Raw genomic sequence first — 25354 nt, 5'->3', positions numbered from 1 at the left:
GGTCTGATTGGCTGCTCATACTTTATAGAAATGCTCATGGTACTGAGGTAGCCCTCATCTCATGTCAGCTTGCTCCTTGATAGCTAGGAGTCCTTTCATCTTGCTGTCAATGTCCTCCGAGGACTGGGAGGTTTGAACAAGTGGAGTTGTGCACTCTTCTTCTCTGGTTTGGTGCCATGCCCTACAGATGGTGCTTAAATGGTCATAGTTCTGGAAAGTGTAATAAGACTTGGAGGGTAGCTATTAGAAAAGTGAATGTGCTGTCGCTGTTTTACCATTTGGTCCTCCAGTCTATTGAAGAATGCAGGCTGAACTGTTTTTTAAAGGCTGCACAGAAGTTTGCAGCTTTACACTAATGTTACACTGATGTCTGCAGCAATAAGAATGCAAATCAGCAGACACAGGAAACTCCTGTGTATTTCCCTCTAGTGGGTATTGGTGGATGCAAGAAGTTTTTTTTAAAGTACATTTTAAGGAAATTCTAGGCCAATTTCTTTTAAAAGATGAGATGGAATGGCACAATTGACCTGTTTACCTGGTACTGCATGTTTTTTGTCTTACATTAAGCTGGCATATTTACCAATTCATGTCATATTACCCTCCGCATTCCACACTCTTCCTGTAATGTTGATTTTTTTTTAAATTCTGTGATCTCTCTATATTCACACGCTTTCTCTGTGCTGGTGCTAAACACAGTAATTTGGCTGCCTGCTGCTATTACAACTCTAATTATAAAGGCCTTAGGTAATGGCACAGCTATTGGGAGCTGTAGCATGTCATAACACAGAGTGTTAAATTATGGGCTCAGACCACAGATACTTCTGCAGTGAAGTGATAAAGGAACTCAGGTGCTTCTCAGCAGGAGCAGGAGTCGTTGCAACTAATTATCTGCACCTTTTTCTAATTCATTCATCGGATGTGGGTGTTACTGGCAAGGCCAATATTTGTTGTCCATCCCTAATTGCCCTTGACAATTGAGTGGCATGCTAGGCCATTTCAGAGGGCAGTTAAGAGTCAACCACATTGCTGTGTGTCTGGAGTCACATGTAGGCCAGACCAGGTAAGGATGACAGATTTCCTTCCCTAAAGGACATTACAAGAACACAAGGATACAAGAAATAGGAACAGGAGTAGACCATATGCCCTGTCGAGCCGGCTCCACCATTTAATTCGATCACAGCTGATCTTAGGCTTCAACTCCACTTTCCCGCCTGCTCGCCATATCCCTTGATTCCCTGAGAGACGAAAAATCTATAAATCCAATCCTTAAATGTATTCAACAATGGAGCATTCACTACCCTCTGGGGTAGAGAATTCCAAAGATTCACAATCCAGTGAGAAAAGTAATTTCTCCACATTGGAGTCCCGAATAATCAGCACCTTATCCTGAGACTGTGCCCCAGTGTTTTAAATTCCCCGACCAGCGAAAACAACCTCTCAGTGTCTGCCCTGTCCAGTCCCTTCAGAATCTTGTATGTTTCAATGAGATTGCCTCCCTTCTTCTAAACTCCAGAGACTATAAGCCCTATTTACTCAGCTTCTCATCATAGGACAACCCCCTCATCCCAGGTACCAATCTAGTGAACCTTTACTGTACCACCTCTAATGCAAGTATATGAGGAGACCAAAACTGTACACAGTACTCCAGATGTGGTCACCCCAAAGCCCTGAACAATTGTAGCGAGACTTCTTTATTCCGATACGCCAATCGCCTTGCAATAAAGGCCAACGTGCCATTTGCCTTCCTAATTGCTTGCTGTATCTGCATGCTAACATTCTGCATTCCTTGTACAACCACAGCCAAGTATCTTTGAACAACAACACTTACAAGTTTCATGCCTTTTAAAAAGTATTCTGTTTTTGTATTCTTACGATCACAACGAATAACTTCACATTCCCTACATTATACTCCATTTGCCATCTTGTTGCCCATGCAATTTGAAGCTTCTCTGTGTCCTCCCCACAGATTACCTTTCCACCTAGCTTTGTATCATCAGCATACTTAGAGACATTACTCTCAGTCTCTTCATCTAAGTTATTGATATAGATTGTAAATAGCTGAGGACCTAACACTGATCCTTGTGGCACTCCACTATTCGCTGCCTGCCAACTTGAAAATACACTGTTTATGCCCAATCTTTGCTTCCTGTCCATTAACCAATCCTCGATCCATGCTAATATATTATCTCCAAATCCATGAGCCCTTATCTTGCCTATTAACCTTTTGTGTGGCACCTCATTGAAGGCCTTTTGGAAATCAAGGTATGCTACCTCTACTGGTTCCCCTTTATCTACCCTACTAGTTACATCTTCAAAAAGCTCTAATAAATTTGTCAAACAGGATTTCCCTTTAGTAAAACCATGTTGACATGTTCTAATCATACTACTCTTTTTTAAGTGCATTGTTAAGACTTCTTTAATAATAGTTTCCAGCATTTTCCCAACAACTGATGTTAGGCTAACTGGCCTATAGTTCATTGTTTTCTCTCTCCCTCATCTCCTGAAAAGCAATGTAACATTTGCCAACTTCCAATCTGATGGGACCATTCCTGAATCTAAGCAATTTTGGAAAATCATAGCTAGCGCATCTATGATCTCTGCAGCTATCTCTTTTGGAACCCTAGGATGTAGACCATCAGGTCCAGGGGATTTATCGAATTTTAGTCCCTTGAGTTTCTCCAATACCTTTTCTCGGCTTATATTAATTACCTTAATTTCCTCATCTTTTTAGCCCCTAGGTTACCATTTATTTCTGGTATGGAACTTAGTTCTTCTACTGTGAAGACAGATACAAATTATTTGTTCAATGCCTCTGCCATTTTCTCATTCCCCATGATAATTTCTCCAACCTTTGCTTCTAAAGGACTAACATTTATTTTAGCTACTCTCTTCCTTCTTATATACTTATCAAAGCTCTTACAATCTGTTTTCATATTTCTGGCTAGTTTACTCTCCGATTCTATTTTTTTCCCTTTTTATCAACTTTTTGGTGGCCCTTTGCTGGTATCTAAAACATTCCCAATCTTCAGACTTGCTATCATTTTTTCTCCCCACCAGCTAGCCACTGTTTTCATTGTTAGAAACCCGGATGTTGGTTATCTTTGGACTATCCTAGTTGGAGATGTACATGGTGGTATGAGGATACCAAACAACGGTCTTTCTTGCTGAGTTTTTCTTTTTCAATGGAATGTATTTTTGTTGAACATTTTGAATTGTTTCTTTTAACGTTTCCTACTGTTCATTTACTGCGATACCTTTTAGTCTATTTACCCAATTAACCTTAGCCAGTTCTCCCTTCATACCCACATAATTGGCTTTGTTTAAATCTTTAAGATTCTTGTTTGTGATTGGAGCATGCCACTTTCAAACTTAACATGGAATTCAATGGTATTATGATCACTATTTCCCTGTGGATCTCTTACTATGACATTACTAATTAACCCTGCTTCAATTACACAATACTAGATCTAAGATAGCTTTATTTAGCTTTAAGTAGTAGTGAACCAGTGGGCTTTTATGACAATCAATGATAATTTCATGGCACCATTACTGAGACTAGCTTTCAATTCCAGATTTTTTAAACTAATTAATTGAATTTCCACCAACTGCCATGGTGGGAGTTGAACCTGTGCCCCCTGGGCCTCTACATTACTAGTTCAATGAAATTAACAATACACCACCATCTCCCCACCACCTAGCTACTGCTTTCATTGTTAGAAACCTGGATGTTGGTTATCTTTGGACTGTCCTAGTTGGAGATGTACATGGTGGTATGAGAATATCAAACAATGGAGAGTGAAGAAAATACTTTTGAAAGGGAGTCTCATTCTTCAAGAAAATTTGTGAAACATGATTCATCTGTCTATGTTGCTAATTCCCTCTTCCCAGGATCAGGATCCATCATCATGGATATCATGGGAAACTCATGCCACACCTTTCAATAACACAACATGCTAATCCCAAATAGCCTTGGCTTAATAACATACTAAAATAAAAATTCAAGTCATCCAATAAATAGGTCCAACCATCAGCTATTATCCAATATTACACTATTTCTTGGCATATTTACCACTTATTAGCATATGAATATTTGTATCTTGTCCATATTGGCTTTTCACATTGGAAAAATAACATACCCGTCGGTGGCCTCTAGACAGATTATCCAGAAAGGTCGGAGAGAGGGGTTCATTTACTATTTCTGATGCTGACTGTGGGAATATGTCACTATCATAGTGATGCTTATGTTGTTTCTTGGCCCGAAATCTCATTACTGTTGTCTCCAAGTCTAGGCAGTCTCTCCGGCCTTCCTTCACTGCATCTTGCTTCTTCTTGCGTGCACAGTCATTGAGGATGACTTGCGATAAAGGAATCCCAAATCCTAGAGGATGCAACTCTGCAAAAGTAAAGGAATGTCTTAAACCTGAATATGAAATTTACATATTTCCACTTCCAACTGATTAGCATACTGATGATGGGAGGTCATTGTTGGTTCTTTCTTTGGCTAGTTCCCAATTAGACCACAGCAAGCTTTAAAGCAAGGTTTTCAAACGTTATTTACTTACTGTTGTCTATTTAAAGCATTGCTGTCTTCTGCCCAGCCTGACACCTCTTTTCTACCCCTAGCCCCTGCATATGTCTATTTCTTTTGTAAGTAAGCTCACAATTTTATTTTTTTAATGTAAACTGAACAACGTAAGTTTACTTTTTGACAACTTTCATCTGGTATAGTGTAATTTACAACAAAATATCAAAACAGGCATTCCATTTGTTGTAAAATAGCCAGAGCCTCAAAGTGAAGACAGCAATAATATTCAATAATAGTTGAAAACCTGTATTTTCTAATTGGCATTATTTTAACCTATTAACCATGTTATCTTAAAGTTGGCACTAAAATAACAGACCAGTAATTTTTTTTAAATTTGTTTCATGGGATGTGGGCATCACTGGCAAGGCCAGAATTTGTTTCCCATCCCTGATTGGTCGTGAGAAGATGGTGATGAGCCACCTTTTTAAACTGCTGCAGTCCATCTGGTGCGGGTACACCCACAGTGCTGTTAGGGACGGTGTTCCAGGATTTTGACCCAGCGACAGTGAAGGAACGGCGATATTTTTCCAAGTCAGGATGGTGTATGGCTTGGAGGGGAAGGGGAACTTGCAGATGGTGATGTTCCCACGCGTCTGCTGCCCTTGTCCTTCTAAGTGGAAGAGGTCGCAGGTTTGGAAGGTGCTGTCAAAGGAGGCGTGGTTAGCTTCTGCAGTGCATCTTGTAGGTGCTGCACACTACTGCCACTGTGCATCAGTGGTGGAGAGTGAATGTTTAAGGTGGTGGATGTAGTGCTGATCACGCGGATTGCTTTGTCCTGGATCTAAATCTAGGCTTAGGTTATTTAATACAATTTTTAAAAAGTATTTTCTTGAGTCATGCCATTGGCATTGGCACTGTCCCCAGACGTGCCTTCTTCCTACTATTCCTCGGCCTACAGGGCAGTGAAGCAAGGCCTCATTGTAAGACTTCTTTCGATACTACATTTAAACCGTCTGCAAGGTTCCTAAATGAGTCTTACTGCTTTGTGACCCTCCTATCCATGAGAGAGAGAGAAAGACACAAAAAGAGAGAAAAGTGGGAAGGGAGATTTTTATTTTCATATTAAATTGATTTAAAACAAAGTTGAATTTAGAAGCAAACAAAAGGTCTTTGAGGAAAACATAGGCCTGCAGGTTAGGAGGACGTAAACTGGTTGAAGTTAGTATCAGTAGTGGTGACCATGAAACTACTGGATTGACGTAAAAACCCATCTATTTCACTAACTGGCTTTAGGGAAGGAAATCTGCCACCCTTACCCATTCTGACCTAGATGTGAGTCTAGATCCACAGCAGCATAGTTCATTCTTAACTGCCTCTGAAATGGCCTAGCAAGCCACTCAGTTGGATTCAAGAAGGTGACTGACCATCACTTTCTTAAGGACATTTCAGGTGGGTGTTACAACCGAGGAGGGAGCAATGCACTGTCAATTCAGTCCCGTCACTCCACAGGTCGCAGCATATTATTGAAGTTTTCCCACCCAACTGGAAAACAGTCAAATTAAACATTCTAGGAACCCCCAGACTAAAACAGACCAAACCAGGTATTTTCAAATTAACTATTTATTAAAAACTAAATCTTAAACATTATTAAGATAAATCTATGTCTAAAGACCTTATAATTTCTTATTTTAACCTAACTCTCCCATTCATACACATACACTCAAAAATCAACGGTTAACCAATTTTTTTAAAATGATGTTTTAAAAATTAGCCATTTCTTAAGAATAAATAAATAACTGGGTTACAAGTCTTTGTGGGTTATGTTCCTGATGGGTGAGGTATCCTAGTATAAAAAATAATAATCAGATGCCACTCAAAGTCTCCACGTGGATTTGATGAAACTGTCTTGTTTTGATAGGCATTCAAAGCAATTCGGCTGCAGCGGGCGTCAAACAGTTCTTTCAACACGGGGTATAACGACAGGTGGATGTTTGGATTTTAAAATTGGTAGATTTTAGTTGAAGCTTTACTGTGAATTCCAGAAAACACAATCAATCAAGAGAGATTCAATCTTGAAGCAAAGACTCCTTAGATTGCAAGTAAAGAAAAAGGAATTTTGCTACCTCCAGCAATTTAAATGTTCTCTTAGAGTCATAGAGTTATGCAGCACAGAAACAGGCCCTTCAGCCCATTGTGTCCGTGCTGGCCATCAAGCACCTAACTATTCTAGTCCCATTTTCCTGCACTTGGCCCATAGCCATGTATGCTATGGCATTTCAACTGCTGATCTAAATACTTCTTAAATGTTGTGAGGGTTCCTGCCTCTACCACCCCTTCAGGCAGTGTATTCCAGATTCCAACCACACGCTAGGTGAAATTTGTTTTCCTCAAATCCCCTCTAAACCTCCTGCCCCTAACTTTAAATCTATGCCCCCTGGTTATTGACACCTCTGCTAAGGGAAAAAGTCTCTTCCTATCTAACCAATTAATGTCCCTCATGATTATGTATACCTCAATCATGTCCCCCCTCATCCTTCTCTATTCTAAGGAAAACAACCTTAGCCTATCCAGTCTCTCTTCACAGCTGAAATGCTCCAGCTCAGGCAACATCCTGGTGAATCTCCTCTGCACTCTCTCCAGTGTAATCACATCTTTCCTCGTGTGGTGCCCAGAACTGTACACAGTACTCCAGCTGTGGCCTAATTAGCGTTTTATACAGTTCCATCATAACCTCCCTGCTCTTATATTCTATGTCTCGGCTAATAAAGGCAAGTATCCTATATGCCTTCCTAACCACCTTATCTAACTGTGTTGCTGCCTTCAGTGATCTATGGACAAGTACACCAAGGTCTCTCTGACCCTCTGTACTTCCTAGGGTCCTACCATCCATTGTGTATTCCCTTGCCTTGTTAGTCCTCCTAAAATGCATCACCTCACACTTCTCAGGATTAAATTCCATTTGCCACATCTCCGCCCATCTTACCAGCTCATCTATATCATCCTGTAATCTAAGGCTTTCCTCCTCACTATTTACGACACCACCAATTTTCGTGTCATCTGAGAACTTACTGATCATACCTCCTATATTTACGTCGAAATCATTAATATACACTACAAACAGCAAGGGTCCAAGCACCGATCCCTGTGATACACCACTGGTCACAGGCTTCCACTTGCAAAAACAACCCATGACCATTACCCTCTGTTTCCTGCCACTAAGCCAATTTTGGATCCAATTTGCCAAATTGCCCTGGATCCCATGGGCTCTTACCTTCTTAACCAATCTCCCATGTGGGACCTTATCGAAAACCTTACTGAAGTCCATGTAGACTACATCAACTGCTTTACCCTCATCTACACATCTAGTCACCTCCTCAAAAAATTCAATCAAGTTAGTTAGACACGATCTCCCCCTGACAAAGCCGTGCTGACTATCCCTGATTATTCCCTACCTCTCAAAGCGGAGATGAATCCTGTTTTTCAGAATTTTTTCCAATAGTTTTCCAACCACTGATCTTAGACTCACTGGTCTGTAATTACCTGGTCTATCCCTGCTACCTTTCTTGAATAATGGTAACACATTCGCAGTCCTCCAGTCCTCTGGCACCTCTCCCGTGGCCAGAGAGGATCTGAAAATTTGTGTTAGAGCCCCTGCTATCACTTCCCTTGTCTCACATAGCAGCCTGGGATACATCTCAAATGGGCCTGGGGATTTATCCATTTTTAAGCCCGCCAAAACATCTAATACTTCCTCCCTTTCAATGTTAATATGTTCAAGTATATCACAAGCCCCCTCCCTGACCACTACACCTACATTGTCATTCTCCACAGTGAAAACAGATGAAAAGTAATAATTTAAAACCTCACCTATGTCCTCCGGCTCCACACACAGATTGCCACTTTGGTCCCCAATGGGCCCTATTCTTTCCCTGGTTATCCTCTTGCCCTTAATATACTTATAAAACGCCTTAGGATTTTTCTTTATCTTGACCGCTAATGTTTTTACATGTCCCCTCTTCGCTCTCCTAATTACATTTTTAAGTACCTCCTACACTTTCTATACTCCTCTAATGGCTCTGCTGTTTTCAGCACTCAGAATCTGCCACAAGCCTAATTTTTTTTCCTGATCCAATCCTCTATATCCCTTGACATCCAGGGTTCCCTGGACTTGATTGTCCTACCCTTCACCTTAATGGGTACATGTTGGCTCTGAACCCTCACTGTTTCTTCTTTGAATGACTCCCACTGGCCTGATGCAGACTTTCCTACAAGTAGCTGCTCCCAGTCCACTTTGGCCAGATCCTGTTTTATCAAATTGAAATCGGCCTTCCCCCAATTCAGTTATTTCTGGCCCGTCTTCGTCTTTTTCCATAACTACCTTAAATCTTACAGAGTTATGGTCACTATCCCCAAAATGCTCCCCCACTGATGCTTCCTCCACTTGTCCAGCTTCATTCCCTAGGATTAGGTCCAGTACTGTCCTTTCTCTTTAGGACTTTCTACGTACTGGCTCAAAAAGCTCTCCTGTATACATTTTAAGAATTCCTCCCCCTTTAAGCCTTTTGCACTAAGACTATCCCAGTTGATATTAGGTAAGTTGAAATCCCCTACTATTATTACCCTATTATTTTTACACCTCTCATCAAAAGGGATTTTATTCTCCTTAAGCAATTAACACAGCATGTATCTCATTGTAGAATTTCTGCTGAGAGAATTCTCTTCTTTCAAAGCAAGCACGCTTCACTGGTGCCTCTTTCAAAACTGGTTTTAGCAGTTTTTTACATACAGTTAAATTGAAATATTACACCATGTGACCTTTCTCTCCTACTGTTGCCTGGGTAACAGGTGCAGCTGTGGCACATTGTTCTCAGAAATCTAAAACTTCGCTCTCTGTCTTAAAGGCATACTGTTTTAAACAGAGGAGAAAATAAATAGTTCTGTGACAGTGGGCAATAAATGCTGGCATTGCCAGTGACACCCACATCCTATGAATGAATAAAGATGTGTGGAGTTTGCAAGTTCTCCCTGTGTCTGTGTGGGTTTCCTCCCGGTGCTCCGGTTTCCTCCCACATGCCAAAGACTTGCAGGTTGATAGGTAAATTGGCCATTAGCAATTGCCCCTAGTATAGGTAGGTGGTAGGGAAATATAGGGACAGATGGGGATGTGATAGGAATATGGAATTAGAGTAGGATTAGCATAAAATGGGTGGTTGATGGTCGGCACAGACTCGGTGGGCCGAAGGGCCTTTTTCAGTGCTGTATCTCTAAATAAATAAAAAATAAATAAATAAAAAATAAATAAATAAAAAGGTTGAGGGGATCTTTGGTCTTTCAGCGACCACCCATGGGGGGAGCAACTGGCAGTGCAGTGGAAGGTGGAAGAATGATGTAAGAGTTAAATGGATGAGTCACAAGTGAAGAGGTAGCCATAGTGATGGGATTGGGTGGGTTGCAGCAAGGTAGTAGGAAACTGAAGGAGAGGCAATTGGAACAAGGGGAGTGAGATGAAGCATACGTGATTGGGGGAGGGAATGGGAAGGAAAAGAAGCCCGAGGAATATATTTTCCACACAACTCTCACCGCACATCCAGTCTGCAGCCTTTTCCCACCACAGCACATAATACCACACCTGACCATATAATACATTCACCATAGAAAAAAGATGGAAAGAAGAAGATAGAGAAGTGAAAGAGGACAGAGAAGTAAAAAATATTAAGAGCAAAGAAGCATCAGAAGAGAGAAAGAAGGAAACAGAACAGAAGAGGGAGACAGAGATAATCAGCAATCCAAAAACCTCAGAGACAGGTAAGAAAATGACAATATGTTCTGACATACCACATACAATGCCACGGGAGATTGACTGGCATAGCTTAGCAAATAGTAGCTATTGTGTGTCACAGCCTGTAATAATTTTAACATAGAAAAATACCTACTATAGTGTTACGACCAAGGTGAGAGTAATGTACTGTTAATTCAGTCCCACTACTCCACAGGTCACAGCATATTAGTAAAGTTTCCCACCTACTGAAAAATAGCCAAATTAAACATTTTATTTATTCCCCAGAATAAAGCACACCAAACCAGATTTCTTTAAACAACAATAAAATTAACTATTTATTAATAAACTAAATCTTAAACAATAATGGGATAAATCTCTACATATGAAAATATTTTATAACGTCTTATTCTTCCTAACCCTCATGCACAGACACATACATTCAAAAACCAGATAACAGAGGAAAAAGGATGTTTTGAGTTTTTTTAGGAAAAATAAAATAATTGATTGTCACAGTCTGGTAGGATCGTTCCAGATCGGTGAGGTGTCCCTGAGTCAAATAGTCACATGCCACTCAAAATGTCTCCATGTGAGATTAATGAACCATCTGTGAGGGATAGGCATTCAAGGCAATTCATCTGCAGCAGGTGTCACACAGATCTTTCAGCAAAAGGGTGTAGCAACAGGTCTACTTGGATTTTGAAGTAGCAGTCTAACAGTAGAAACTTTCTTGAGATTTCAGGATCTCCCAAAATCACAGGAGTAACAGGAATCACTCTTGAGGTAGGGATTCTTGAGAGACTGGAGGCAATAGTAATCTGTCACACCTGAAACACAAGGCTTCCTCTCTCCAAAGCAGTGTTTCTCCACCGAGTGTAGCAACCCCTCTTTTCCTGGGTATTTCCCTCTCTTCAGGCAGGTCAAAACCACACGTTAAATGTAGAATTTCTTTCTGAGAGATGCAAGGCCTCTTTTGCAGAGTGGTAACACTTTCTGGGTCTTCCTCTCTTTTCATGCAGGGGAAAGCAAAATTTTCGAAGCCTGACCTTGTACAGTTCACTGGTCTCTCTTAATCCAAAAATAAAACGAAAACTTTCAAAAGTCAAGTCACAAGACAGTCATAAAGCTTCCTTGTTGCTTGGAAACAGGTCTTGCAGTCTGCACACTTCAAACACCAAGGCCGGAATTTTTCCCTCAGCAGATGGGAGCCATCCACCAACTGAAAAGTCAGTGGCGAACCCGCTTCCATCTAGCTTGGGGATCCAGGCGCATTTTGCGGTCCACAGGCCTTTAATCAGTGGGCCGGTAGCTCTTAATCCCAGCAGCGACACTGGGAGCGGTGGCCACCGCTGAGACTGCAACCCAGCCATCGGAAAGATGGGGTGATCGGTTGGGCCCCGGCAAGGCAAGGGTAGTCGATTAGGGGGATGGGGGGGCATGTTGGGGGTGGTTGAGGCAGCGGGGGCAGTGCTCCATTGGGCACAGGGTACCTGATCATGAGTGCCACCCCCACCCTCCACTCCGCTCCCCCCGCCCTCCCCACCGCAGACCATCAGAAGGCTGCCTGCTTTTGTCTGGGCTGCCCGATCAGCCAAAGGTAAAATCCACGTGGTGGCGGGCGGAGCCCTTGGGTGGCCGTTAAGTGGCCACTTAAGGACCTAGACTGGCCTGGGGCAGGCGGGCTGGTTTTCGCCACTGCCGCCCTGCGTAAAGTGAAGGCGGAGGCGGGAGCAGGTTGGGAAAGGCCCACCGAGCCCCCCGCTCCATTTTATGCCCCCCACCACCTCTTTCCCGCCCCTTGGGGGGGCATAAAATTCTGGCCTAAGTGTCAGCATTCGGTGTTCGCAGAAAATCCCTTTTCCCAGTGAGACACACAGAATTTTTAGCTTTCAACAAAAAAAAACTCTTTTGGCAATAGTACCACATAGAGAAGTAACAGGTACTTTGATGGAGTTTTCAATGAAGCCTGTGTTTCCATATATTTAATTTATTGTATATCCACAGTAATAAAAACAGAAAATGCTGGAAATACTCAGCAGGTCTGGCAGAGAAAGAGAAATATATCACTAGTTGATTGTCCATAGTGTCGCACATGGGAAGTCAGACAATACTATTGTTTGATAAGGGCCGGAGGATGTTGTTTGATGGTAGAATGGAGAATGTGGCAGGATAGAACAACACAGAAATTGTAAAAAAAGAGAATGTAAGCAATTGCCAGTTGGAACAAAAAAGCATATTAGAAGCAAGTATAATTGTAGAGGTTTCAAAACTGAAATCCAAATAAAAGTGAAATATATAAATCATATAGTAAATGCATTTATAGATTTAATGAGTATATACTGTAAAACCTAGAACATTTTTCTGCACTGTGAATGCATTTTTATATGGTAATGTGCATATAAATGATACAATAAAGGTATTAATAAAAGATTATATTTGTGTTGGTGTCAGTTTCTCTGTTGAAGGTGTTGGACATGTCGTGGTTACATCACACAGGAGGTAACACTTTAAAGATGGGGAGATATGAAACATTAGAAGAGGAGAAGATGGGCTTTAAAAAGTTTTTTTGTTCTTTAATAAGTGTAATATTTTATATGTTGGCACCAGGTAGGATGACCATGAAAGCAAACAAAATTGTTTGTTTGCTTCACCAAAGACCTTCCAACCCTATTCAGTCTGACTTGCATGTGACTCTATTCCCACACTATTTGGTTGACTCTTAATGCTTCATTAATAAATTAATGCTGAATTCGGCTCAGGCATGGCATGGATCAGCAAATGGTTCAACTGTTTGGCGACTTGCCACCCATTTTGGGCAGAAGTTGAATTTCTCTGTCTGGTGAGACAATTGTTTTGGAAATTAATCTCATCTGAGGATCTGAAATTAGGTTGATCCATAAACGAAGTGTTCTCGTAATTCCTAAAACCACTGCTAGATTTATTTCTTAATGTACAAAACATAAAAACAAACTGTGCAGGAGCTGAGTGGTGCAGTGAGTTAGACTGGCCTTTCTAAGACCTTGATACAAATCCCTACAGAAGGGACGTTGCACTAAGGGGAATTTACAAAAGGAGTTTTGGAAGAGCTTAGCCTAGCTCCTTGTGAATGTAAACCCAGAGCATATAACTAGCACTAAATTGGTAATCTCACTCAGATACAAGACAGGACAGCTGAAGTGGAAAATGGAAATGGAAATGGACACTGTGCAGCAGGAATTGCTTTTGCTTAATGGAGTTAAGGTACATGTTTAGGCAGAAAAGAGGGAGCTGTTTTATGTATCTAATCTGTGCTCTATGAAACCTGGAAGTGCTTGAGCTGGACAATGGATATCTGGAATACACATTACAAATAAAATGTGAATAAAACTCTTTAAAAAGTAAAAATAAGGATAAATATATTATCGTCAAAGGCACTTGGAAGTGCCTCACAAAGCCAACAGTGGCCAATGAGCAAAAATAGGAAGCATGAGTGCTTTAGAAATTTTATTTGAATCCTGAGGCAGTAGAATGTTTCCACTGAAGTTATACCAACTCCCTGGCATAACTATAACAGACCAAGGCAGGAAATTATTTGGGAGCTTTGCTCTCAGCTGCTACTTCTGAGATTTTGGGCTGCATTTTAAAAGCCTGCGCCGAAAAAGGCATTGGGTGGAAAAAGTTGCAGCCGGCACACAGCCCCCGTCGCAGTGCTGCTGTGATTCCAAAGGTGGCGGCGGCTCATTAACATGGCCGGGGCAGCTGCCCCCCTTTCAATGATGTGGAGGGGGTGGGCGAGCCATCCCCGGCAATGGCGTCTGGCGCCAACGCGCAGGCTCCATTTTTAAAGGGCTTACTGCCCTAACTGATCATTTGAATTTTTAAAGACACGGTTCATGTAAAGTTTATAAAAATGATTAAAAATATATTTCCATGCCCTCTCCCAACTTCCCAATGGCATAACACATCATTCCTGCCCCTCCCCCCCACCCCAGAATACCTACCACTAATATTTGACCTTCCCCCCGTCCCCCCCACCACCAAAGTTCGGAATTTGTGTCCTTTACACCTTCCCAACACCCCCCACCAATCCAAAGCATTTTAACCTGCTCCCCACCTCCCACACAGAGAAAATCACCTCCTCCCCCCTCTCCACAGGTGTCGCATCTTGTTTCCCCGAATGGGGATTGCCAGCTGCATGAATGAAGATGGGTGCGGCGATTAAGGAGGCGATGGAACCTTCATTAATTTAGAATGGTAAATTAAATTTAAATATGGAAATCATGGTCCCGTCGCAGAGCGGCGGGGCAGCCGCCACTGCCGAGATCAGTATGAGGCCTGCCGGTGTCGGGGTCAGTGACGGGCCTCGTCCATTGCTATCTTCATTCCCCCCCACCACTGTTCCCGGCATCGGAGAGCCTTTAAAATCCAGCCCTTTGTATCAAGTATGGAAAGGCATATTCAAAGGCCATGAGAATCTGTAATTTGATGCATTTCTCGTGCCTTGTGCCAAGCAACACTGCGCAGTAGAGAGGCATTTGTGGCATGCAGCACTGTTTGGCACATGGAGGGAAAGATTTAAATTCTAAAGTGTTCATGGGGGAATTGATTCAACTCCCCAACCTTATGAAATGTAACTTTAAAATTTGCCCAGAGATGACTGGCCCTTGATGCCTTGTGCCAGAAGCCTGAGCAATTTTTCTTCCTCCCGTTGGACATATATTGTACCTTCATTGTCACTGAGTCAAAATCCTGAAACTCCCTACTTAACAGCACTGTATTGTGGGAGCACCTTCACCACATGGACTGCAGTGTTTCAAGAAAGTGGCTCACCACAACTTTCTCAGGACAACTAGGGTTGAGCATTGAATGCTTGCTTGCAAGTGATCGAGTGATGCCCCTATCATGAGAATGAATAAAAAAAATATGTATTTTAAATTCAACAATTTCAAGGCTGGCATCTGAAGACATCATAAACTGTGACAACAAATCATGAGGAATTTACCTCTAATGAATACTGAGGGATTGCTGCATTGAATGTGCTGTTAAACAAACATCAGCTGGACATTAAAAGGCTCTATGGGGAAGCAACCCACCAAGCCACTTTCAACAGCACCTTCCAAACTTATGACCTCTACCACCTAGAAGGACAAGAACAGCAGATGCATGGGAACACCACCTTTGTAAATTACCCTCCAAGCCATACACCATCCTTAGTCGGAACTATATCACTGTTCCTTCACTGTCGCTGGGTCAAGATCCTGGAACTCCCTCTCCAACAGCACTGTGGCTGTAGCTACACCACATGGACTGCAGTGGTTCAAGAAGGTGGCTCACCACCACCTTCTCAAGCGCAGTTAGGGATGGGCACTAAATGCTGGCCTTGCCGGCGATGCACACATCCTGTTAACGAATAAAGAAAATCCATTGGACAGGACAGATGGCGCCTCAGTTTAATGTCTCATCTGACAGATGGCACCTTCCACAGTGCAGCATTCCCTCACTACTGCACTGCAGTCTCAGTGTAGATTTTGTGCTCAAGTTCCTGGGGTTGGGCTTAAATCCACAACTTTACAACTCTGAGGCAAGAGTACTACCATACAGCCATAGCTGATATTAGATTTGACACCACAGAGAATCATGAGGTTGTGGAATTCACTTCCAGGTTAAGTAGTTGAGGCAGAAACTATGTCATCATTCAACATTAGGTTGGATAGATGGATGAAGGAAAAGGAGATAAAGGGATATTGGAAGAGAGCAGATAAATATGATTAAATCTGCTTGCTTACAGGGAGAGCAACACTGACAGAGATTGGCTGGGCCAATCTACCCAGACTGCCCTGAATAGAGAGCTTTATTTTATATTATGCGAAAATAGGAATGTTTTCCTTACCTTTATCTTTTTTTTCTTTGGAAAGGGAATCCTTCTTTCGCCGGAAAGATTTCCTCCTTTTTGGCCCATCTGTAAAGGTAGGTTTTTAGCAGATATTAGCAACTGGAAGGATGTGAACATCAATGGAAGATGTGCATAGGAAAAGACACCAGGTCAGTTAGCATCAATCAAGAAGTTATTAAAACACAGACTCTGGATACATAAAGCAAGGAGACTGGAAACGTTCAGAATCAGAACAGTTTTCCTCAGATGTTTACAATTTTCTATTGGTACATGGAATTTTAAACAGCAGAACTTCCTCACACCCACAGCAATCTATTAACAAAAGAAGTTACTTGAGCAGGACTCCTCTCCAAGACCAAGGCCGAGATTTTATCCGGGCAACAGGGGTCTCATCCTCTGACAAAAGCACCACTGAGAAGACTGCGTCGCCCATTCTGTGGGAGGCCCGCCAAATCAAGGGCCAATTAGGCACTTAACTGGACAGCGGTGGGCCTTCCATAAGATCAAGGACCCCAGCGATGAAAGTCCTGCCCTCTGAGATCTGCTGGCCAATCAGAGGCTGGTATCTCTTTAACTGAGCACTGTCACCACAGAGGCGGTGGCTGCTGCTGGTGGAGCATCCACCCAACGCCCAGGAGTGCCGCTGGACTGCATATAGACTGGACAAATCAAATTGGCAAGGGTAGCATGGAAGACGAATTTGTAGAGTGCATCAGGGATTGTTTCTTAGAACAATATGTTGCAGAACCTACCCAGGAGCAGGCTATTTTAGATTTGGTAATGTGTAATGAGGTAGGATTGATAAGAGATCTCGTAGTTAAGGATCCTCTGGGGGAAGCGATCATAACATGGTAGAATTTCAAATTCAGTTTGAGGGTGAGCAACTTAGGTCTCTAACCAGTGCCTTCAACTTAAACAAAGGCATTTACAGAGTTATGAAGAAAGAGTTGTCTGAAGCGGGCTGGGAAAATAGACTATAGGGAAAGTCAGTAGATGAGCAGTGGCAGACTTTTAAGCAGATATTTCATAACACTCAGCAAACATTTATTCCAGTCAGAAGGAAGGACTGGATGAGAATGATGAACCACCCATGGAAAACAAAGGAAGTTCAGGAGAGTATCAAAACAAAAACAAAGGCGTACAAATCAGCAAAAGGTAGTGGTAGGCCAGAGGATTGGGAATTTTTTAGAAACCAGCAGCGGATGACTAAAAAACTAATAAAGAGGGGAAAATTGATTATGAGAGTAAATTGGCAAGAAATATAAAAACAAATAGTAAGAGCTTCTACAGGTATATAAAAAGGAAGACAGTAGTTAAAGTAAGTGTGGGACCTTTAGAGGATGAGACTGGGGAATTAATAACAGGGAACAGGGAAATGGCAGATAATTTAAACCAATATTTTGTATCGGTCTTCACGGTGGAGGACACTATAAACATCCTGACAATAATAGATGAGCAAGGTGTAAATGGGAGGGAGGAACCCGTAACAATCTCTATCATGAGGGAAAAGGTGCTGGACAAACTGATGGGACTAAAGGCAGACAAGCCGCCAGGACCTGATGACCTGCATCCAAGGGTTTTAAAATAAGTGGTCATCATATACCAAAACTCACTGGATTCCAGTAGGGTACCAGCAGATTGGAAAACCGTTAATGTGATGCTTCTATTCAAGAAAGGAGGGAGACAGAAAGCAGGAAACTATAGACCAGTTAGCTTAACATCTGTCATTGGGAAAATGCTAGAGTCCATTATTAAGGAAGAAATAGCAGGACATTTAGAAAAACATATTGCAATCAAACAGAGTCAACATGGTTTTGTGAAAGGGAAATCATGTTTGACAAATTTGTTAGAGTTCTTTGAGGATATAACAAGCAGAGTGGATAAAGGGGAACCAGTAGATGTAGTGTATTTGGATTTTCAGAAGGCTTTCCATAAGGTGCCACATTATTGCACAAAATAAGAACTCAGGGTATTGGGGTAATGTGTTGGCATGGATTGAAGATTGGCTAACACATAGAAGGCAGAGAGTCGGGATCAATGGGTCTTTTTCAGGTTGGAAAGCCGTAACTAGTGGAGTGCCACAAGGATCGGTCCTAGGGCCTCAGCTATTTACTATATATATCAATGACTTGGAGGAAGGGACAGAGTGTAGTCTATCCAAATTTACTGATGATACAAAAATAGGTGGGAAGGCGTGTTGTGATGAGGACACAAAGAATCTGCAAAGGGACATAGATAGGTTAAGTGAGTGGGCAAAAACTTGGCAGATGGAGCTCAATGTGAGAAAGTGTGAGATCATCCACTTTGGTAGGAAGAATAAAAAGGCAGCTTATTACTTAGATGGAGAAAGACTACAAAATACTGCAGCACAGAGGGATCTGGGTGTTCTTGTACATGAAATACAAAAAGTTAGCATGCAGATGCAGCAAGTAATTAGGAAGACAAATGGAATTTTGGCCTTTATTGCTAGGGGGTTAGAGATTAAAAATAGGGAAGTCTTGTTACAACTGTACAGGGTGTTGGTGAGGCCACACCTGGAGCACTGCGGACAATTTTGGTCCCCGTATTTAATGAAGGATATACTAACATTGGGAGGCAGTTCAGAAAAGGTTCACTAGTCAGATTCTTGGGATGAAGGGGTTGTCTTATTAAGAACACTAAACATTGGAGTTTAGAAGAATGAGAGGTGATCTTATTGAAACATATAAGATTTTAAAGGGGCTTGACAGGGTCAATGTTGAGAAGATGTTTCCCCTAGTGGGGGAATCTCAAACTAGGGGACATAATTACAGAATAAGGGGCACACATTTAAAACTGAGATGCGAAGGAATTTCTTCTCTCAGAGGGTGGTGAATCTCTGGAATTCTCTACCTCAGAGAGTTGTGGAGGCCAGGTCACTAAATGTATTTAAGGAGGAAGTAGATAGATTTTTGAAATCTTGGGGAGTAGAGGGTTAGGAGGAGCAGGCTCGAAAGAGGAGTTGAGGCCTGGGACAGATCAGCCATGATCTTATTGAATGGCGGGGCAGGCTTGAGGGGCTGAATGGCCTTTTCCTGCTCCTATTTCTTATGTTCTTATGACCCAGGCCACAGGTAGGTCAGGGCAGGAAGAAGTCTCAGGCTGGGGAACGCGGAGAGAGGAATGTAGGGGGGTTGGCAGAAAGGGCAGGGGGGTGGCTCACAGTAGGCCCCCCCTTCCTGATGCTAGATCCCTCATTCAGGCACTAAGTCCCTTTTAAGAAGGGACCTTCCCACCCCCACCCCACCACCCTTGGAGCCGGCAAGCAACCCGCATGGTTTTTCTTGCTGTGCTTACCGTGCGGCGACAGGCCTGCCTGCCGCTTGGCTAATTGCGGCGGTAGTGCTGCCTGCACATCAACATGATTGCAGCGTGCAGTCCTGCACAAAACATGTTGCTGGCACAGCACGGGACCCAGGAGCATGAGTGGCTAGCATGACATACAGCTAGCCTGTATTTCTTAAAGGCGGCCTCTCTCAGGCTAGAGAAGCTGCTGGAACAGTCTCAGAGAGTCTTTGATGGAGGGAAGAAGACTGCAAATTGAGAAATGGGGCAAAGATTGGGCACCCAGGTCCGCAAATGCATCGCTGTGGCCGAATGATGGATATAGAAAGGAGGAGAGAGGTGATGCTTCCACTGAGGCCAGGAGGCCCTCAAAGCATACCCTCTGAAGGGAATGGGAGCAGGTGACCACAGAGGTTATTTCCTGAAGTCTGGCCCCGAGGACCTGGCTGCAGTGACAGAAAAAGTTGAACACGTGATTAAGGTCAGTGAATGCATCTACAACTGACATCTCCTACCCACTGCACCACCATTGCTTCTCAATGCACCACAGCCCTGTCACTCACCCATCGGCACTCAGGACTCATGCCTAACATTCTGATGCTTCATCTCACCCTCACACACTTATCAGTACTGCCAGCCTCACACACACCTCTTGCAACTTTCACATAGAGCCAGCTATTCAGCTAATGCAATCACATCACTTAGAAACATTGCAACACCCATTGTTTCCAGTGTAGAAGTGGTGGTCAACTCCATGACAGCACTTGCAGACCAAGCCGTGATGCAACGTCTGCTGCACAGACAGAAGCCCCCAATGTCTAAGTGCTGCAGAGAAGCTTAGACTGATGCCATGAGATACACGCCTGTTGCTATGCAAGCCCAGCTTGGTGCCATGCAGACTCAGAATGCTGCCACCATGGCTGTGGATGCCAGCACTCAAAGGGGCGTGCAGGCTGTCACAGCAGTCCAACAATCTGTGCCCCAGAAAATTACTAGGATTGCTGAGGCACCGCCCCGGGGAAGTGGCAGTGGCACTGGGGAGCACGAATCTGCTGTTCTCTTTCAGGATGAAAGCATCTGTGGTGATGCAACGTCTGCTGCACAGACAGAAGCCCCCAATGTCTAAGTGCTGCAGAGAAGCTTAGACTGATGCCATGAGATACACGCCTGTTGCTATGCAAGCCCAGCTTGGTGCCATGCAGACTCAGAATGCTGCCACCATGGCTGTGGATGCCAGCACTCAAAGGGGCGTGCAGGCTGTCACAGCAGTCCAACAATCTGTGCCCCAGAAAATTACTAGGATTGCTGAGGCACCGCCCCGGGGAAGTGGCAGTGGCACTGGGGAGCACGAATCTGCTGTTCTCTTTCAGGATGAAAGCATCTGTGCTCCCACCACTGTCACTCTGCCAGTGCCCTTGCTGTTACCTGGCAACCAGCTAACCCAGACTGCTGCCACCAACGCTGAGGTGGTGCAGTCCGAGGCCAGGCCCTCAAGACCCAAAGCTGCTCGAGGGCGTCCTGCACAGCCATCTGTAGTCTCCCTCATTGAAAGCCAACAGCCTTCCACCAGCCATTCTGCAGCCACTGGGGTAGCACAGCGTAGGAGCACTAGGGCAGGCTAAAGCACTCCCAAGACAGGCACTAAGGGAACACAAAGGGTGAATAGTTATGTTGTGTCTGCATTATTGGAAGTGTTGTTGGATATAATTGTTATGGAATGGTTTTTATGATGTGTATTATTTCAGAATTATGGCCAAGGATGCTGTGATTGTCTGCAGCAGAGGGATGGAAAGGTGGGGATGAAATTTCAGGGGAACCAGAGTCTGAGTAGCCACTCACAAACAGCATGTCAGGAGCGATTTGGTCCCAGATGCCTCCTCCCTTCCTCCTTTTCCTCCTCTTCCACCTCCTCTTCCTCATCCTTCTCCCAAGGAGCCCTCTGAAGGTCTGGTGCGTCCTCATGAAACCAAATTTATGGAGGACGGAGCAGACCACCATGAACTTAGAGACACGCTCTGGTGACACTGGATGGCCCCACTCTCCCCGACCCCCGAATGGTCCAGGCAGCGGAACCGTGTTTTCAGGATTGAATAGGATATGCGGCACAGAAACAGGCCATTTGGCCAAACCAGTGCATGCTGGCATTTATGCTCCACCCCAGCCTCCTCCCACCTTTCCTCATTTAACTCTATCGATGTCACCCTATATTTCCATTTCCCTCATTGGCTTATCTAGCCACCCCTAAAATGCATTGAGACTATTCGCTTTAACCACTCCCTGCAGTAGCGAGTTTCCATATTCTCTGAGTCAATAAGTTTCTTCTAAATTCTCTATTTGATTTCAAAGAATCATAGAATGGTTACAGCACAGAAGGAGACCATTCAGCCTGTCATGTCTGTGCTGGCTCTCTGCAAGAACAACTCAGCTATTCCCAGTCCCCGCCCTATCCCCAAAGCCCTGCAATTACTTTCTTTTCAGTTAATTATTCAATTCCCATTTGAAAATCACAATTGAATCTGCCTCCACCACACTCTTAGTCAGTGCATTCTAGATACCAGTCACTTGCTATGTAAAAAGTTTTTCCTTATGCCGACTTTGATTCTTTTGCCATTCACCTTAAATCAGTCTCTCCGGTTCTTGACCCTTCCACCAATGGGAACAGTTTCTCCCTAACTACTCTGTCCGGACACCTCATTATTTTAAACACTTCTATCAAATCTCCTTTTAACCAGCTCTTCTCTCAGGAGAACAACCCCAGCTTCTCCAATCTATCCACATAACTGAAGTCGCTCGTCCCTGGAACCATTCTCGTAAATATTTTCTGCACCCTCTCTAATGTCTTAAAATCCTTCCTAAACTGTGGTCCCCAGAATTGGACACAATACTCCAGTTGAGACCAAACCAATGTTTTAAAGGTTCACCGCATTTTCCTTGATTTTGTACTTTATGCCTCTATTCATAAGGCCCATGATTCTACATGCTTTATTAACCACTTTCTCAACCTGCCCTGCCACCTTCAACAATTTGTGCACATATACCCCCAGCTCTTCCTGCTCCTGCATCTCCTTTAGAATTGTATCCCTTATTTTATGTTGCCTGTTCTCATTCTTCCTACCAAAATGTATCACTTCACAGTCCTCTGCATTAAATTTCATCTACCAGGTGTCCACCTATTCCACCAGCCTGCCTTTGTCCTCTTGAAGTCTATCGCTATCCACCTCATAGTTCACAATACTTTCAAGTTTTGTGCCATCCGCAAATTTTGGGCTGGATTTTGTAGTCCCGCTGCCAGGAGTGGTAGGAAATGGCAGCTGCCTCGGACGGGACCTGTGCCGCCGTGCTGCCACTATTCTGTGGCGAGTGGCCACTTAGGATATTCACGACAGCCACCCACCCCGCACCAATCATGTGGTGGGGGCAGCATTGGTGACACCGTTTACACCATCACCTAATGCGGGAGCAGGTGTAGGCACCATTTTTAAAAGGTTGCCGGCCCTGCAGACAGTTCAACAAAATGCAGAGTTGACCCTTTCCCCACGTCCCTATACAAATAATGAAGAGTTAACCCTTTCCCCACCTCAGTGGCGCCAGCTTTCCCTGGACAGGAAAGTGAAGGCGTGAGAGTGTGCTGCACGTCGCTCTGAAGAGTGGGAACTGAAGGTAAGATCACTGCGGATTACATTTAAATTAATGCAAATATCTAATTAGCATATGGAAAGCAGGGTCCCATCGCAGAGCAGCGGAGGGCTGCCATGGAGCTTCCACGCCAGTGGGAAGATCGGGCCTGGCAATCCCAATGTCAGGTTCTATGGCGGCCGCTGTTGCTCCCTGCGGAGGAACCCAACGTCGGACTGGGAACAAAATCCAGACCTCTGAAATTGTGTTCTGTACACCTAAGTCTAGGTCATTAATATAGATCAAGAAAAGGAGTGGTCCTAGTACCGATCCCTCGGGAATGCTACTGTATATCTTCATTACGACCAGGTGAGAAAGAGGTCTAGGATTCCCTTTCAGCCTTCACCTGGTCTTACCGTAACAGGGTTTAATTTTAAACAAACCGTGTTTTTAGCCCCCACTTAGTGAATCCTTGTTCACCGGTTTCCAATTATAAGACAAAGAAACCAGCACAAATAGGCTTTCTTAGGTGTAAAAAAAGAAAGTTGAAATTTATTAAACTTAAACTCTAATTCGGTTAATGCCTATGGATACATAACGCACCCATGCTAGCATGCATACACGATACACACATCCAAATAGAGATAGAAAAGAGCAGAAGAAAAATAAAGTGGAAAAGTTTGAGGCAGTATTTGAAGAGTTTTTGTTATGGTTCTTTGATTTCACTGCAGAGTTCTTGATTGTAGATAGATCTTGCAGCATGGCGGCACCTCATCAGACCCCTTTCCTATCCTGAGTGGCATGAAACAGGGCTGTGTTCTCGCACCCACACTGTTTGGGATTTTCTTCTCCCTGCTACTTTCACATGCGTTCAAGTCTTCAGAAGAAGGAATTTTCCTCGACACAAGATCAGGGGGCAGGTTGTTCAACCTTGCCCGTCTAAGAGCGAAGACCAAAGTACAGAAAGTCCTCATCAGGGAACTCCTCTTTGCTGACGATACTGCTTTAACATCTCACACTGAAGAGTGTCTGCAGAGTCTCATCGACAGGTTTGCAGCTGCCTGCAACGAATTTGGCCTAACTATCAGCCCCAAGAAAACGAACATCATGGGACAGGAGGTCAGAAATGCTCCATCCATCAATATCGGCGACCACACTCTGGAAGTGGTTCAAGTGTTCACCTACCTAGGCTCAACTATCACCAGTAACCTGTCTCTCGATGCTGAAATCAACAAGCGCATGGGAAAGGCTTCCACTGCTATGTCCAGACTGGCCAATCAGTGTGGGGAAAATGGCGCACTGACACGGAACACAAACGTCCGAGTGTATCAAGCCTGTGTCCTCAGTACCTTGCTCTATGGCAGCGAGGCCTGGACAACGTATGTCAGCCAAGAGCGACGTCTCAATTCATTTCATCTTCGCTGCCTCTGGAGAATACTTGGCATCAGGTGGCAGGACCGTATCTCCAACACAGAAGTCCTCGAGCGGCCAACATCCCCAGCTTATACACACTACTGAGTCAGCGGCGCTTGAGTTGGCTTGGCCATGTGAGCCGCATGGAAGATGGCAGGATCCCCAAAGACACATTGTACAGCGAGTTCGCCACTGGTATCAGACCCACCGCCGTCCATGTCTCTGCTTTAAAGACATCTGCAAACGTGACATGAAGTCCTGTGTCTTTGATCACAAGTCGTGGGAGTCAGTTGCCAGCGATCACCAGAGCTGGCGGGCAGCCATAAAGGCTGGGCTGAAGTGTGGCGAGTCGAAGAGACTTAGCAGTTGGCAGGAAAAAAGACAGAAGCGCAAGGGGAGAGCCAATTGTGTAACAGCCTCGACAAACAATTTCTTCTGCAGCACCTGTGGAAGAATCTGTCATTCTAATATTGGCCTTTATAGTCACTCCAGGTGCTGCTCCACAAACCACTGACCACCTCCAGGCGCTTACCCATTGTCTCTCGAGACAAGGAGGCCAAAGAAGAAGAAGAGTTCTTGATTGTAGATAGATCTTGCTTTTTGTTGGGGCCCAGTATTCTTCTTAAACCTTGTTCGCTGTAAGATATTTTTTATCTCTTGAGGTTCATGTGTCTTCAGTAGATTCAGAGGCTTGTGAGAAAGAGATGGGAGTAGACAGGAGAGATCTTCTCAGTCCAGGAGCAAACAGACACTCTGTCCAAACTGTTTGTACAAATTCAAAAAACTCAGGCTGCCCAGCAGGTTAATCATGTGACTAGCTGGTTTGACCATGTCCGTTTGTGTATTCGGC

The 25354-nt window shown here is 43.7% G+C and overlaps 1 protein-coding gene across 3 annotated transcripts in view; it reads right to left on the bottom strand.

The window, feature by feature from the left end:
• Window positions 1-25354, bottom strand: part of arhgap36 (Rho GTPase activating protein 36) — a 325482-nt gene that overhangs the window by 53109 nt on the left and 247019 nt on the right. For all 3 annotated transcript variants that reach the window (XM_068047533.1, XM_068047531.1, XM_068047532.1), the window contains exons 3-4: window positions 16171-16239; window positions 4137-4393 (exon numbers count right to left, since the gene is read on the bottom strand). In XM_068047533.1, coding sequence (XP_067903634.1) covers window positions 4137-4393; window positions 16171-16239 — 326 coding nt within the window. The remainder of the gene's footprint in view (window positions 1-4136; window positions 4394-16170; window positions 16240-25354) is intronic.

The sequence above is a fragment of the Heterodontus francisci genome, chromosome 15 (assembly GCF_036365525.1).
Source record: "Heterodontus francisci isolate sHetFra1 chromosome 15, sHetFra1.hap1, whole genome shotgun sequence".
NCBI classification, from domain to species: Eukaryota; Metazoa; Chordata; class Chondrichthyes; order Heterodontiformes; family Heterodontidae; genus Heterodontus; species Heterodontus francisci.
This window is presented reverse-complemented; position numbering and strand designations above follow the sequence as displayed.